The sequence below is a fragment of the Palaemon carinicauda genome, chromosome 29, assembly GCF_036898095.1.
Source record: "Palaemon carinicauda isolate YSFRI2023 chromosome 29, ASM3689809v2, whole genome shotgun sequence".
Lineage (NCBI taxonomy): Eukaryota > Metazoa > Arthropoda > Malacostraca > Decapoda > Palaemonidae > Palaemon > Palaemon carinicauda.
This window is the reverse complement of record NC_090753.1, coordinates 74,930,601-74,948,290: the sequence shown is the minus strand read 5'-3', so window position 1 is coordinate 74,948,290 and position 17,690 is coordinate 74,930,601. Positions and strand designations below refer to the sequence as shown.

Below are 17,690 nucleotides of genomic sequence, written 5' to 3'. Positions count from 1 at the left end.
CGTACGTGGTAACCCACCTGTTCCAAAGGCCTAACAGACAGTGTGCACGCTACCTCAACAGGATCAGGTGAGGAGGGGTTGTCTAAAGGAGACAGGCTATATAATCAACGCGCACTCGGGACAGCCAACGCGCAATAGTTAGGTGTGTGATGGCTAGTAAGCACGTTACCACAACAGGCTCAGAAGAGAAGGGGTTGTCTAGTGGAGACAGGCAGGTCAAACCCAGCACATGCTCAGGAGTAAACCACACTCAGGCGTTTGTGAGGGACCCAATGGTGAGGCACGTCTGAATTGTGCGTGTGTCGTAACTCACCTGTTCCCACCCTCACACAGTTGTGCATTTGAAAAGAGCACTACTATTATAGGCTCAAGAGAGGAGGGGTTATCCAGTGGGGGCAAGTCACTTAGTCAACGATTTAAAGGGCATGAGAGGCGTGCTAGCACTAAACATTCTCTTCCCTCGGTGGGGAGAGCCGCTGCTAATTAAAGTGCGCGCGATTCCATGGCATGACTCATGCTTGCTAATATCAAGCATATCAGGAGCGCATTTAACAAAGACTAGGTTCATTGGAAAATAATGATTCAAAATTCAAACACTGCGTGGTCAGAGATGCAATAATCACGAGAGTATGCATCAAACCTAGGGAAACTCCACTTTGAAGGAGAGCTTCTTCCTCCTAATGTAGTTTTTTCAGAACTCGTAAAGGGGGAAAACAATCAAGAAGGCTGTCTCAAGGCATGACGTAAGGCACTAGAGATCATTCCCCTTCGAGTTATTAATTTGAAAAGTTACTTCAAAGAAACTTTGAAAAGTCAAGGTTGCTTAACTGTAGAGAAGGAAATAATCACAAAAAAATGCTTGAAAAAAATTCATTAAAAGCCAAGAACTCCAGCTAGTGGCAGAACGTCTGTTCTCACTGACGGCTGAAACCAGAATGCGTATTCAGTGACACGTAAGGGGGCGGGGCTTCCCTCCACTGGTTGGTAACTACAGGCCACCTACCCTGTATTTACACTTCATCATAAAATTATAATCACTTTGCCGATAATCTATCCTAAGTAAAGGACAGCGGCTTGCATTTGTGCTGGAACATAAGGAATAAACTAGACTGAAATTAACTGTAAAATTGCATGAATAAAAAAACGGAAGAATTGGAGAAACCTTTTAGCCTTTGGGACAACATTCCCTTTACTGTACAGTACTTGAAACAGCCTATTATTATTAGTACTAGCTTAGCTACAACCCAAGTTGGAAAAGCAGGTGCTATAAGCCCAAGGACTCCAACAGGGAAAACTAGCCCAAGGAGGAAAGGAAATAAGCAAATTATTTTAGTAAAAAACAATTAAAATAAAATATTTTATGAACAGTAACAACATTAAAACAGTTCTTTCATATATAAATTATAAAAAGACATGTCAGCCGGTGCAACAAAAAACACTTGCGGCAAGTTTGAACTTTTTGAAGTTCTACTCGACTAGGTTGTGATGTAATGGCGCCTGGTTAAAAATTTTGTCCAGTGCTTGCATAGCAGATGCATTTAACCCTTTTACCCCCAGGCTATTTGGAACTTTCCAACCCTTAACCCCCAGGCCAGTTTTTTTTTCAAGCACATTTTGCAATACAGTACAGTATATATTTTTTAAATTGCTCTAACAGCCTTAATTTTCGTCATAGAGAGGTCAGGTTGGTCTCATTCTTTTGAAAAATGCCTGAAGTTTTTCATAAAGTTATCAAAAATATGCAAAAAAAAAAAAAAAAAAAAAAAAAATGTAATCAGCAGTTTTTTTCAAGGACGTACCAGTACGTCCATGGGGGTAAAGGGATGGGTTTTGTGAAACGTACCAGTACATCCATTGGGGGTAAAAGGGTTAAGTGAATTTTAAGCGTATTTTTAATTAAAACAATTGTTAAAAAAAGGATAGTTGAATCAGAAGATAAGAATATTTTTACTGCATACTTAAAAAAATTAATGTCTGGGGCATGCCATTAGTCAGGGAATAATGCATCATGTGACAACGTGCTTACATTTCGTTTTGTGACTTTCATTGCGTAACCAACAAAGAAATATAGATATAAACCTAAAATTGCACTAGAAAAATTAATAAATTCTCTAAATGGAACTCGCGATTACATGAAAGGATGATGGTAAAGTGCCTCATCAAATCCTTAGAAGGTTAATACCATAAATATCATTTGTTTATATTTGCCTTCAAAGCTTCTCATCGAAGGTAAAGGTTGAAATAGCCCAAGCTCATTCATGGAATGAAAGTGTCGGGATGTATGCAGTTGGTTGGGGCATGCGTAAAATGTTATTTTCATTAGTAAAATAAATTTTTGAATATACTTACCCGATAATCATGTAGCTGTCAACTCCGTTGCCCGACAGAATTCTACGGAAGGGATACGCCAGCGATCGCTATACAAGAGGGGGGTGTACTCACAAGCGCCACCTGTGGCCAGGTACTGCAGTACTTCTTGTTGACACCACCTCAATTTTTCCTCGGTCCACTGGTTCTATGGGGAGGAAGGGTGGGTCAATTAAATCATGATTATCGGGTAAGTATATTCAAAAATTTATTTTACTAATGAAAATAACATTTTTCAATATTAATCTTACCCGATAATCATGTAGCTGATTCACACCCAGGGAGGTGGGTGAAAACCAGTGTACATGTATATCAAGAAGCTAAGTATCCCGTATTTCATATTATCAGTTATTCAAAATAACAATGAAATTATAAGTACCTGGTAAGGAAGTCGACTTGAGCCATTACTCTGCCTTAAATAAGTTCGTCTTCCTTACTGAGCGCAGCGTTCCTCTTAGGAGGCTGAACAACTCTAAGGTGCTGAAGTATCAAGGGCTGCAACCCATACTAAAGGACCTCATCACAACCTTTAACCTCGGCGCTTCTCAAGAAAGAATTGACCACCCGCCAAATCAACAAGGATGTGGAAGGCTTCTTAGCCGACCGTACAACCCATAAAAAGTATTCAAGAGAAAGGTTAAAAGGTTATGGGATTATGGGAATGTAGTGGCTGAGCCCCCGCCTACTACTGCATTCGTTGCTACGAATGGTCCCAGGGTGTAGCAGTACTCGTAAAGAGACTGGACATCTTTGAGATAGAATGATGCGAACACTGACTTGCTTCTCCAATAGGTTGCATCCATAACACTCTGCAGAGAACGGTTCTGTTTGAAGGCCACTGAAGTAGCCACAGCTCTCACTTCATGTGTCCTTACCTTCAGCAAAGCAAGGTCTTCTTCCTTCAGATGAGAATGTGCTTCCCTAATCAGAAGCCTGAATAGTAAGAAACTGAGTTCTTAGACCTTGGAAAAGAAGGTTTCTTGATAGCACACCATAAGGCTTCTGATTGTCCTCGTAAAGGTTAAGACCTTTTTAGATAGTACCTAAGAGCTCTAACTGGGCAAAGTACTCTCTCCAGTTCATTCCCCACCAAGTTGGACAGGCTTGGGATCTCGAACGACTTAGGCCAAGGACGTGAAGGAAGCTCGTTTAGCAAAAACCGAGCTGCAAGGAACATGTAGCCGTTTCAGATGTGAAAACAATGATCCTGCTGAAGGCGTGGATCTCACTTACTCTTTTAGCTGTTGTCAAGCACACGAGGAAAAGAGTTTTTAATGTGAGGTCCTAAAAAGAGGCTGATTGGAGAGGTTCAAATCTTGATGACATAAGGAACCTTAGGACCACGTCTAGATTCCAGCCTGGAGTGGACAACCGACGTTCCTTTGAGGTCTCAAAAGACCTAGGGAGGTTCTGTAGATCTTTGTTGGTGGAAAGATCCAAGCCTCTGTGGCGGAAAACCGCTGCCAACATACTTCTGTAACCCTTGATCGTAGGAGCTGAAAGGGATCTTACTTTCCTTAGATGTAACAGGAAGTCAGCAATCTGGGTTACAGTGGTACTGGTTGAGGAAACTGCATTGGTCTTGTACCAGCTACGGAAGACTTCCCCTTGAGACTGATAGATTCTGAGAGTGGATGTTCTCCTTGCTCTGGCAATCGCTCTGGCTGCCTCCTTCGAAAAGCCCCTAGCTCTTGAGAGTCTTTCGAAAGTCTGAAGGCAGTCAGACGAAGAGCGTGGAGGTTTGGGTGTACCTTCTTTACGTGAGGTTGACGTAGAAGGTTCACTCCTAGAGGAAGAGTCCTGGGAATGTCGACCAGCCATCGCAGTACCTCTATGAACCATTCTCTCGCGGGCCAGAGCGGAGCCAACCAACGTCAGCCGTGTCCCTTTGCGAGAGGAGAACTTCTGAAGTACCCTGTTGACAATCTTGAACGGCGGGAATGCATACAGGTCGAGATGGGACCAATCCAGCAGAAAAGCATCCACGTGAACTGCTGCTGGGTCTGGAATCGGAGAACAATACAACAGGAGTCTCTAGGTTATCGAGGTAGCGAACAGATCTATGGTTGGCTGACCCCACAGGGCCCAAAGTCTGCTGCAAACATTCTTGTGAAGGGTCCACTCTGTGGGGATGACCTGACCCTTCCGGCTGAGGCGATCTGCCATGACATTCATACCGCCCTGAATGAACCTCGTTACCAGCGTGAGCTTTCGATCTTTTGACCAGATGAGGAGGTCCCTTGCGATCTAGAACAACTTCCACGAAAGAGTCCCTCCCTGCTTGAAGATGTAAGCCAGGGCTGTGGTGTTGTCAGAATCCACCTCCACCACCTTGTTAAGCTGGAGGGACTTGAAGTTTATCAAGGCCAGAAGAACCGCCAACAACTCCTTGCAATTGATGTGAAGTGTCCTTTGCTCCTGATTCCATGTTCCCGAGCATTCCTGTCCGTCCAAAGTCGCACCCCAGCCCGTGTCTGATGCGTCCGAGAGGAGACGGCGGTCGGGTTTCTGAACAGCCAAAGGTAGACTTCCTTGAGAAGAAAGCTGTTCTTACACCACGCGAGAGAAGACCTCCTCTCTTCGGAAACAGGAACTGAGACCGTCTCTAGCGTCATGTCCTTTATCCAGTGAGCAGCTAGATGATACTGAAGGGGGGGGAGGTGGAGTCTCCCTAACACGATGAACAGGGCCAGCGATGAAAGTGTCCCTGTTAGACTCATCCACTACCTGACTGAGCATCGGTTCCTTCTCAGCATGCTCTGGATGCATTCTAGGGCTTGGAAGATCCTTGGGGCCGACGGAAAAGCCCGAAAAGCTCGACTCTGAAGATCCATACCCAGGTAGACAATGGTCTGGGATGGGACGAGCTGAGACTCCTCAAAATTGACCAGGAGGCCCAGTTCCTTGGTCAGATCCATAGTCCATCTGAGAATCTCCAGACAGCGACGACTTGTGGGAGCTCTTAAAAGCCAGTCGTCTGACGGAGCCGGACACAAGATCATGGTACTGCTGCACAGTCTGTGAACTGTCAACCATGGGGAAGCGAGGAAGTACAGTGACAACCCGAAGCTGTCTAGACTGTCTGGGTCGTACAGACAACTCCTTATCGGGTTGCTGAGGTTGCCGCACTGCGTCACAACAAGTCACTTCTGCTGGTTGTTGAACGTCTTCCCAGTGACACACTGACTCCGTAAACAAAAAATCCTCTAACAAGGACTAAGCTTGGACTGCATGTCTTGCAACACAGCTCAAGGTCTATGGGAGCAGGTGTGGGGACAGACGGGGTTAGCGACTGAAGTGGAACCATTACCTTCCCTGGAAGCATGTTATGCTTAAATAAAAGTTCATAGGAGGCTACGCAGCTAAAGGCTCCTCTCCAAATGACAGAGTCCTCAAGGGAATATCAGAAGGAGGGAGAAAAGCACTTTCTCATCTACAGGGACCATATCCGAGAAAAGTTAAGTTCTCTCAGTGAGGGTTTCACTGGTGCAAAAGCAGCAGACTAGAAGGCAACGTTATGAAACTGCTTGACAGTCTAGTGAGTTGGCAACAACCAAAGATGTGTGACTGAGAAGCATGCGGTAAGGTATGTAGAGCATGCTGTATGCAGAGCATGCTGTATGTAGAGCATGCTGTAAGGTAAGCAGAGCATGTTGCATGGCGTGTAACATTTCTCAGAAATTCCATGACCAGTGCTAGATTGAGTAATATCGCATTACTGTCCATTGAAAGTGCACGTGCCGAGGGAATTGATTTAGACTGTTTTGTTGATGAATTTGATAGCCGGCATGATAATCGTAGAATTAAGCTGCACTAAATATACATACTATAATCTACTTCACCTCAGGAAAGGGAAACTCGCCCTGTTGGCAACACTGCATTACTTCATGCATGCTTGCATGGGGTTTTAAAATCAACATAATATTTACATTACATTCATAACTCATGATTCATTTTTGTTATGAAGATATTTTTGCCATATTTTGCGATTTTGTTAAAAATATATTGCAAGGAATACATATATATATATATTTTTTTTTTTTTTTTTTAAGTAATACGAATAACCTCCATTATCATAATGTTTGTGTAGGCATACATGTATATGATTACAAATGCAAGTTATGAAAGTAATGAGGTGTTATTATTGTCATTTGTTATTTCAAAGTTGAATGGGAAGAGGCTCAAGTTGAGGAGAAAGTGGCAGATGCATGCGTTGAGGTGGCTGACTCATAGCATGAGGTTCCTGCCTCAAGAGTTGCGCTTGCCTCAAGGGTTGAGGTGGCTGCGCAGAGAGAGGCTCTTGACTCACGAGTTGAGGTTCTTGAGGTGTGAGCTGCGAGAGTTGAGGTAGCGGCTGCGCAGAACGCAGTTCCTGTCTCACGAGTTGAGGTTCCTGAGGAGCTAGCCTCAAGAGTTGAGGCTCTCGCCTTGAGGAAAGTTGAGGTAGCAGCTGCAAGAGCTGAGGTGGCTGCCTCAAGGATGGTAGAGGTTGTCGTACCTCAAGAGGTTGTTGCCTCGAAGATGGTCTAACTGCAAGAAAATCTTGCCTCAAGGCATAAGACTCCTGCTCCCATTGTTGAGGTTGCCTTAAGGAAGGTTGAGGTTGCTGCACAACGCTGGTAACTGGCAACTCCGAACGCGGTAAGGTAGCTTGAGGAACCTCAACTTCGTACGCCTGGCAGACTGGACTGCGGTGAGGCGGAGCGCTCGCAGGAGGAGGTGTAACCTTCTCAGCCTGAAACTCACGCATTAAGACCGCAAGCTGCGACTGCATGGACTGCAGCAAAGTCATCTTGGGATCAACAGACGATAAGGTCTGTTGAGGCAAAGCCTTAACAGAAGATGAGGTCTGTTGAGGCATCGCCTTACCTCTCTTAGGAGGTGTGCAGTCACCTGATGACTGCGGAGAGTCAGAGCTAACCCAATGACTGCATCCGGGTTGTTGAACTCTAGAGGTCTGGACTTTACGTTTAAGAGGTCTTGAGACCTGAGTCCAGCGTTTTCTCCCCGAAATTTCTTCTGCAGACGAGCAAAATAAGGGCTCAATCGTCTGCGGGTGGGAGTGACGGTCTCTGTAAGACACGCCCGCAACCACCGAGGATACTTCTGTGCGCCAATCAAGGCCTGCCGAACCCTTTTGCCCTTCGACATTGCTTCTCCCCTGGGCTTGGGAGGTTGCAAGAGATCCCGGACTGGGAGGACGACTGGCACGCACAGAAGTACCCTCACGCACAACACTGACACACTTTGCGCTAATCACTTATCACTTTTGATTTTCTGTTTGCACTTATTTCACTGAACTCGAAACTTTAAGTGGTTTGTACCTGAAACACGCAATTCTATCCTTCCTTAAAAGTTAGTAATTGCGAAAACAGAATTACAATGTAACAGAAAAATCTAATGAAAGATAAATAATTCAGTGGCTGGAAAGAGACTAAACACTAGATCAAATAAACTACGTTTAAAATCTCTCACCGCATAAAGCTTGAGAACAAGAATAAAACTCTAGAAACGTTTACCTTCTTCCCCTAAAGAGACTAGGGAGAAGAGCAAAAACGATAACAACGTTACTCGCTTGAACGAAACGTTTATCCAGCTCTCTCTCCCTCCGTCTCTATCTCTCTCTCTCTCTCTCTCTTGACTTAGAACCTGAGAGAAGAGCCCAATCATATATATCGTTAAAACATATTATTGTTAAAGGAAAAAAACTGAAATATTTCCCAAATATAAAGTTCCTTTATTAGAATTAAAACCATTAAGCTAAGAAAGAATGAACAAAACGCTAGAAACGGTTACTCTTACTGCAACGTGACACCGTGAAAATTCTCTCTCTATCGTAACGATAGAGCGCAAGTTGAACGTTCTGAACGTCAACAACTGCAGAGACAAAACAAAAACGTTAGTTCAAATTTGAAAACAGTACGAGACTATCAAAGAAATTCTTTCAAAAACATTAAAATAGCATAATATGTTAACAGGTAAAACCGAAATGACGGGCTCAATGTTAATTAACTTCGGTACCAAGAAAAGACCGCCTACTATTAGGAAAGGTCGAATATAAACAAATATAAAAATTAATTTTAATAAGTTTATAATAAAAGGAAGTTAATCGAAGAGGCCTATAAAAGGCGGAGAGATATAAAATAAATCTATAACTTTTGTTAAGCAAAATTAAGAAAGAGAGTCTATACTCTCTTAGACACCAACACTTCCGTCTAAGGGAAGGGTCGGCCATTTAAAAGTGAAAGAGAGTTCATACTCTCTTCGTCACCATAATTAATCAAATTAATTCCAAAAGCTAGCTAAGCTAATGATAAAACTTCCTGAATAGCGAAAGCTAAACTCTAGAGCAAATACATCACCAAATCGTGAGCAAAAAACTCCAGAATCAACAGCGTATCCATGTAGGTCTAGCCGGAGGCACGACAGAGGAAAAATTGAGGTGGTGTCAACAAGAAGTACTGCAGTACCTGGCCACAGGTGGCGCTTGTGAGTACACCCCCCTCTTGTATAGCGATCGCTGGCGTATCCCTTCCGTAGAATTCTGTCGGGCAACGGAGTTGACAGCTACATGATTATCGGGTAAGATTAATATTGAAAAATTTCTTATTACTAGTTTATCTCGGTCTGATATACTATACTGTATCATGAAGCTAGTTTTATGATTTACGGAATATTATGACTTTGTTGATGCCTCGTAGGATTTTTATACAGGAGAGGGGGTTCCCAGCCCCCTCGTCCCGTCCCTTTTAGTCGCCTCTTACGACAAGCAGGGATAACGTTGGCGCTATTCTAATTGTTTTTATGCCCCCGGTGCCTTAGATGACCGCGGAGGTAGCAGCAGTAGGGGATTCAGCATTATGAAGCTTCATCTGTGGTGGATAATGTGGGAGGTTGGGCTGTGGCACCCTAGCAGTACCAGCTGAACTCGGTTGAGTCCCTAGTTAGGCTGAAGGAACGTAGAGAGTAGAGGTCCCCTTTTTTGTTTTGTTTCATTTGTTGATGTCGGCTACCCCCCAAAATTGGGGGAAGTGCCTTTGGTATATGTATGTATGATGACTTTGTGCTATCTAGCTAAGATGTCCGCAGACTGGGAAGTGAAAGGGGGTGGGGTTGGTGACAAGAGTTCACAAGCAAAATGCAAGATTACATGAAGATAACCAAGTTAGGTTAAGTTGTGTGGCTTTGTTTTGAGCAAGCAGCTCTTCTAGGAGAAAGACACTCCAAAATCAAACCATTGTTCTCTAGTCTTGGGTAGTGCCATAGCCTCTGTACCATGGCCTTCCACTGTCCTGGCTTGGAGTACTCTTGCTTGAGGGTACACTCAGGCATACTATTCTACCTTTTTTCTCTTCCTCTTGTTTGTTAAAGCTTTTATAGTTTGTATAGGAGGTATTTATTTTAACGTTACTGTTCTTGAAATATTTTATTTTTCCTTGTTTTCTTTCCTCACTGGGCTATTTTCCCTGTTGGACCCCCTGGCCTTATAGCATCCTGCTTTTCCAACTAAGGTTATAGCTTAGCAATTAACCCTTTTACCCCCAAAGGACGTACTGGTACGTTTCAAAAAAGCCATCTCTTTACCCCCTTGGACGTACCGGTACGTCCTTGCAAAAAAATGCTATAAAAGTTTTTTTTTTTTCATATTTTTGATATTTTTTTGAGAAACTTCAGGCATTTTCCAAGAGAATGAGACCAACCAGACCTCTCTATGACAAAAATTAAGGCTGTTAGAGCAATTTAAAAAAAATATACTGCAAAATGTGCTGGGAAAAAAATAACCCCCTGGGGGGTTAAGGGTTGGAAATTTCCAAAGAGCCTGGGGGTAAAAGGGTTAATAATAATAATAATAATAATATATATAAATACTTCCCAATCTGCCGGTAATCTCATCCATCAAAAATGACAATTGAAAAAACCTGTTTCCTACTGAAATATCAACTAATCGGACAGATTTGAGATAATGAATGATATAAAGCTGGGGCTCAATTAAATTACTAAAAAAAATTTTGAATATGGTGTCACTACTTACTTGCCTGGCGTTTTAAAAATTAGCAATAGAAACAAAAGCCTTAATACAATCAACAAGGGAAGGTACATATGACACGCAGCCTTGTAGTTAGTTGAGACGGACTGTTTCAGATATTCAAGTGGGGAAATATTAACTATGGCACAATATCTAATGAGGAAAATAAAGTGTTAGTGTATCTGTAGGTTTTAAACTTCTCATATGGAAATAGTTGAGGGAAACCCATGTCTAAAGGGAATCAGACACAAGAACTCCACCTAACCTGAGGTTTCCCAATTAACTTAACCTAGGAGCCATATCCTTACTACTTAACTAAGGGGGAAGGGATAGGTGGACAGCCCAATTCACTGCCGTATCCTTATCTAACCGAGGGTGTATGTATAATGACGGCCATGCCTATTAACGGCATTATTTCCAACCCTATCACTTAGAGTAGGGCAGTCTAAGGAGTGCCCTGCCATTAGGTAAGGACACGGCTAGCAGGTTAGGTTAGTTGGGGAAGTTTAGGTTCGATGTTCCTAATGTCATATTTCAAAGATAAACGTTTCCCCAATAAATAAATTCAATTTAACAAATAATAAATTATACAATTATAACTGCCCACAACCGGCAAACTACCTTGGATATTGTACCCTATCGTTACCTATCAAATAAGGTATTATAATCATATAAACACAAAAAAATTAAATAAATAACGACGAATGGCTAAGAACCCAAAGGCGGGCGTTATTTCCCCCAAAATAATTGACAGGGACCTTAAATAACGAAGAATTAAGACGAGAAACCGCAATGTGTCTTAGACGAGAAGTACGGGGGGAGGGTCGGAAGACCCTCTTCAATTACCTTATTTTAAATAACTACCGGGATTTCTAAGGCTTGTGCCGGCATAAGGCCACCCTAATGATTAACCTTTCATGAAATAAAGAGAGAAATGTCATACGGTTTATGGTGTTTGTGTCGGTGTTCACCGCAATTTCCTTCAGTGCCGTCAGAGGCAGCCATGATGTTTACCGTAAATACCAAGAGTTCGTTTCACCACGAATGTTGTGGTTCACTAACGTCGAGAGCCAATCACAATTCGGCTTGACGGAATCATCGCCAAAACTGAGTTGTGATTGGTTATAAATCTCGCTGGCTCTTTATTAAAGCACAACCCAATTGACAATCGGTAAGCGTAGTGTCCCGTGTGTCATTATTTTACAGAAATAGGTTTTTTTTGACAACTTTTTGACATTTATAAATTCTCAAATACTTTGTTTCATTCTTAAAATAAAAGGATATTCTGTATCACCTTGAATTGTTCTTTATGAAATTACTAAGTTTCTATTTTAGTGACCAACGCAGACATACTTCTTAATTTTATAAAAAGGGATTTTGACAACTTTTTGACAAATAAATCCTTAAATACTTTGCTTCCTTTTTACAATAAAAGGATATTTTGTATTACTTTGAATGGTTCCTTGTGGAATTATTAAGTTCCTATTTTAAGCAATCAGAACAAATTTGTATATACTTAGATTTCTTTCCTTTGAAAATATAAAAGACCAATATAGAATTTTATTAAAGAGACAAAAGTTAAGTAACTGATTATCAGACAGCTGGTTGAGACAATGAATTATCTGGCACCAAAGTAATATAACTTTTCAGTTCCTTTTGAATTAAATACAAGATCTGCAAAACATTAATAGAGCGACTATGATAAAGAGCAGCATGATAAATATAGTATATCGTTTTATTATGATAGATGGAAACGATAAAATTGTCATCGTGATTTTGCGTTCAAAACATTATGGCAAGTTATATAAAAAGAATTGTGTTTGTTTTGTAAATAGATACCATGATATATATATATATATATATATATATATATATATATATATATATATATATATATATATATATATATATATATATATATATATATATATATATATATATATATATATATATATATATATATATATATATATATATATTATGGGTATCAATTGCAAGTAACATACACTGGTACCAAAGACACTATAGACTGTTGCTGTCTTGAATATTTTTCTTCTATTATATCAATATACGTGTGCCTTTAGGCCCACTGTATACTGTACTACAATATCTTTATATTTAACTATACCACTCGATTGTTATATTTAAACAGCAATACAACAACAACATGTGCTTGCGTAAGCAAGGTTATTTTATTCTCAACCTAGTAATATAAATATAATCTATTTCTATAAGCTTATTTATTATTTTATAATGATAACATTTCTTTCACAAAGGCATGTAGTTTCATAACTATGATAACACACGCAGGAACTTACCAATAAGATATTCTGGTCACACCAGTTTACCAATGGTAATGTATTCTGTGATGTTGCAAGCATTGTTAAACTGTTACGTACCAGTGACTTCCACGAGCTTTTGCTGGCATGGGGACACCTTTATCTACAGTAAACGTTGGTAGTAGGTTGGCCAGGGCACCAGCCACCCTTTGAGATACTACCACAAGAGAGTTAAGGGGTCCTTTGACTGGTTACGGTTCATCTTCCCTTTGCCTACACATACACCGAATAGTCAGGCCTATTCTGTATTCTCCTCTGTCCTCATACACCTGGCAACACTGAAATTACCACACAATTCTTCTTCACCCAAGGGGTTAACTACTGCAATGTAATTGTTCAGTGGTCACTTTCCTCTTGATAAGAGTAGAAGGGACTCTTTAGCTATGGCTAAGCAGCTCCTCTAGGAGAAGGACACTCCAAATTCAAACCATTGTTCTCTAGTCTTGGGTAGTGCCATAGCCTTTGGGCCATGGTCTTTCACTGTCTTGGATTAGAGTTCTCTTGCTTGAGGATAAACTTGGGCAAACTATTCCATCTTATATCTCTTCCTCTTGTTTTGTTAAAGTTTTTATAGTTTATATAGGAGATATTTATTCTAATGTTACTGTTCTTGAAGTATTTTATTTTTCCTCGTTTCATTTCCTCACTGGGCTATTTTCCTTGTTCGACCCCCTGGCCTTATAGCATCCTGCTTTCCCAACTAAGGTTGTAGCTTAGCAAGTAATAATAATAATAATAATAATAATAATAATAATAATAATAATAATAATAATAATAATAATAATAAAAGTTCGTAACAACTTCTTTGTCTTAGAATCAGTGGTGTAGGTAAGGGTGACATTTTTTTTAAAAAATACACACGGGACTCCAAAGCAGGGTCAGAAAATAAAAGTATGATAAAAGTATATAGAAGAGATTAGTTCACCAAACTTTCATCTGGGATCCACAAGGCACTAGAAGAGTTGGAAGACCCAGGCCTACATGGCTGAGGACTGTGAAGCTTGAAGTAGATGATGATTGGAGAAATATTGATTTAAAAGCTCAAGATAAGACGACTGGTGAAATCTAACTGGGGTCCTTTACGTCAATAGGCGTAGGAGGAGATGATGATGGTGATGACGTAAGTATACTTGTAAAATTACCATCTTATTTTCAAAGTACCTTTAAGACTACCCTCAATAGCATTTTGAAAAGTATGATATTGAACCTTAAAGTGGTTTATGTTTTTTTTTTCCTTTATTAATGCCGCCCCCGCCCCACCCTCCCGCTACTAGGGTTTCATTCTCCTCTCTCCAAGGTAAGAGGTAAGGGGAACTCTACTAACTCAACCGGCCCCCAAATTTATAGCTATGCCCCAGTTTACAATATAGACAAGTTTTGATTTTAGCCAGTCGAAGAAACGTCTTGGTGATACATATTAAATGTCGTTTCTTGTTCCTGGAATCACATTTCCTCTATAGAATTTTTTAAATAGCGGGCCAGTTCTCCTCTAGTAACTTAGTCAATATGGACACAACTTTACAACTGCCAAATAAACTCCAGCCATTCAGAAGTTCCTTTGCAAATTAATTCTTTTTGCATACGTATATTTAGGCTGATTAGTTAGCAAGATAAGGTGAAGGATGATATGGAGAGATGAGGTTCAATGGAGTCGCAAGTCAATCCGAAATTCCATCCCTATCAGCTGATGCGACACATCGAGTCGCATAAACACAATTATCAGTGCATTTTTACATACAATTCCGGCAGTCCTAATGTATATGGTCACCTTGAGTTTCAAGATCCCATTTTAAAAGCAAAGTTTGTGTATTAATTTCTTTATCTTTCTTTCTCAATGGTGGCTTAACAGCCAAAACTTGATATTTCAAAATGATCTTGTGGGCTAACATTTACCAATGTTTTTACATACATACATATACCAAGGCACTTCCCCCAATTTTGGGGGGTAGCCGACATCAACAAATGAAACAAAAACAAAAAAGGGGACCTCTACTCTCTACGTTCCTCCCAGTAAATGCTGAATGCCTTGGAATACCTACCATAAAACGAATGTGAAGGTCCAGTGGAGAGTAGGGTTCCCCCTGCTGTATGGAACCAGAAAAGCAGTCCTTAGGTAAAAAGTAAAGCAGTTTCATGGTTATGAGTGGCTTTTCCTCAATGAATAAGTAGTAAGCCTACTATCAGGTAATATAATTAACAATTTCCTCCTTTTCCTTAGAATTTATCAGTTTCTTAACAACAGTGCCTGTTTAATAGTTTTAATTCATATGTATGGTAGATTAATGTGTTGATCCTTTTACTGAATTTCAATTCTTTTGATAAGCAAAACGGTCATCATATAATAGGTTCCTTTGGGTATACAGTATCATCATACATATACTGAATAGCATGTGCTATTATGTTACATATATTGTCATTACTACTAGCTGAGCTACAACCCTAGTCGAAAAAGCAGGATGCTATTAGCCCAAGGGCTCCAAGAGTATAAAATTGCCTAGCGAGGAAAGGAAATAAACTACAGAAAGAAATTAACAGTTCAAATTAAACATTACTTTAATTTTGGCGATCGTCTCTCCCCTTCGTTCAAGCCAACTTTCTCCATCAATTTTTATTCCTTGCATCTCCTTCTGCCATCCCACCTCATTACTTCCATCAATCTGATCAGCTGACAGTCCACAACTCCTCCTCTACATCACTGGTATTCTCTTAGCTCTCTTGAATGAATAAACAACTCGAAGTTCTCTGGCATCCTGACATCGAAGGTCATTGACGCCGATATCGTTTATTATACATAAAAATCAAAAGAATATTTAATCGAAACCAGAAAAGTAAATATGTTATAAAAGATAAATAGCATTAAGAGGACCTGCTTCTGACGAGCTTCCCCAGTCCTATCCTTTACCACACATTCTTGTTACATCTTGACTCTCAGTCCTTTCCAGTAAGTCCCTGGTTCCTAAACTTCCTGGTTCCTTATTGCTCACGCCGCAAAATAAGTTTGCGGGCACTCTATCATTTTACAGATAGATGCAAAGCTTCTAAGCTTATTCTTATTATTGTAATTAAGCTTATTTTACCTGTACCGTAAATAAATTAATGATGAGATTCTCAATATTTCCTTTTATCCCATTCTACCTTGAAATCAGGTAGGATAACACCCTGCTATCATCAGTTTTGGTAGCCTATTGTGGTCAGTTTGGACTTCTTAAATTCTTCTTTCATGTGCATTGTCCTACCTATAAATACTACCAGATCACTGCTAGAATTTTGCAACGAACCTATACTCATGTCTACTTTCATTAACTGTCTTAATTCTGAGCATGAAAATAATTTTCAGTGGTATATTCTTCTTCCTTGCACAGGTCACACAAAGTATCTTCATATTTCCCCCCAAAAATTGCTTTTAAATTGAGCATATTTAATCTTATCTTCATTACAAGGGATGCCTTATCCAGTTCCATTTCTCTGATATAAAGCTGTGGGCCATTTTATTTCTATAAATCTTAATTTTTTATTCACTTTCTTTTTTCCTTCAATAGTTATATTTTTTCCATATTTTTTTTCTTGATTTCTTTTTTCAGGGTCCTTTTCCCCAACTTCTTATTTCTTCTACTTCCATCCCATATTTACAACAGATTTCTTCTATGCTGTTACTCCAGCACTTTCCATACGGGTTCTTCAATTGATCCTCAATTATCTCTCTTACTAATCTTTTTTTCCTCAGAGTTTATGATATTATGGAAAAGCATTAATTTCCTATATTCTATTATTATTATTATTATTATTAAATGCTAAGCTACAACCCTAGTTGGAAAAGCAGGATAGGATACTATAAGCCCAAGGGCCCCAACAGGGAAAATAGCCCAGTGAGGAAAGGGAACAAGGAAAAATAAAATATTTTAACAGTAAAAACAGTGAAATAAATATTTCCTATATAAACTATAAAGACTTAAAAACAAGAGGAAGAGAAACTAGATAGAACAGCGTGCCCGAGTGTACCCTCAAGCAAGAGAACTCCAACCCAAGACTAGAGAACAATGGTTTGATTTTGGAGTGTCCTTCCCCTAGAACAGCTGCTTACCATAGCTAAAGAGTCTCCTCTACCCTTACCAAGAGGAAAGTAGCCTCTGAACAATTACAGTGCAGTAGTTAACCCCTTGGGAGAAGGAGAATTGTTTGGTAATCTCAGTGTTGTCGGGTGTATGAGGACAGTGGAGAATCTGTAAAGAATAGGCCAGACTATTTGGTGTCTGTGTAGGCAAAGGGAAAGAACCGTAACCAGAGGGAAAGATCCAATGTAGTACTGTCTGGCCAGTCAAAGGCCCCATAACTCTAGTGGTAGTATCTCAACACCGACCATATTCCTGTTTCTGCAAGGATGCCCCAATATGGAGTACCTGCCGGTTGTTCATACATATTCATTATCCTATATTGAGGATTTTCCAGGTCTTTCATATCTTTATCTCTTATTTCACTCCAGGCCTCCACGTTGGCAAATATTGTTGGTACTACTACTGCTTCAGATATTTTCTTTCTGACTTCCAATGCTATCTTTCCTACTTTTCTCGTACCTCCATATTTTCGTATTTCTTGGGTCATGTATGTGACTCTCTGGCTTGTTTTACTGATACTCAATTCTTGGTTTCCCTTTTCTGTGTATCATTCACCCAGATACTAATATTCTTTAACTAAACTTACAGGCACATTCTTCAATTTTACTTTGATCTCCTCTTCTTTCTTATTCTTTCTTTTGTTGATTATTAATACACCCGATTTTGGGGGGTTGGTGTTTGATTGTGAACTTCTTAAAAGATCTCCAAGGTATGACAATTATTTTTGGGCTCGAGCCATGTTGTCCTGATGGAAGTTCCCTTCGGCTGCTCCCTACTGTATAGTATTTCTACGAGTGATATTACAAGAGAATTACCGTCAGGTATCACAGGGTTCCAACCACCAGG

General features: G+C 40.2%; 1 protein-coding gene across 3 annotated transcripts in view; it reads right to left on the bottom strand.

Moving 5' to 3' along the window:
• The window catches only part of Nmt (N-myristoyl transferase), a 66,143-nt gene extending 54,657 nt beyond the window's left edge, over window positions 1-11,486 (bottom strand). Inside the window, exon 1 of one of the 3 annotated variants that reach the window (XM_068352754.1) lies at window positions 11,337-11,486. In XM_068352754.1, coding sequence (XP_068208855.1) covers window positions 11,337-11,398 — 62 coding nt within the window. In that variant the 5' untranslated portion in view covers window positions 11,399-11,486. Of the gene's footprint in view, window positions 1-10,399; window positions 10,483-11,151; window positions 11,171-11,336 lie in introns of those variants that run through there. The other 2 variants (XM_068352755.1, XM_068352753.1) reach the window with 2 other exon arrangements.
• Between the last annotated feature and the right edge of the window lie 6,204 nt (window positions 11,487-17,690).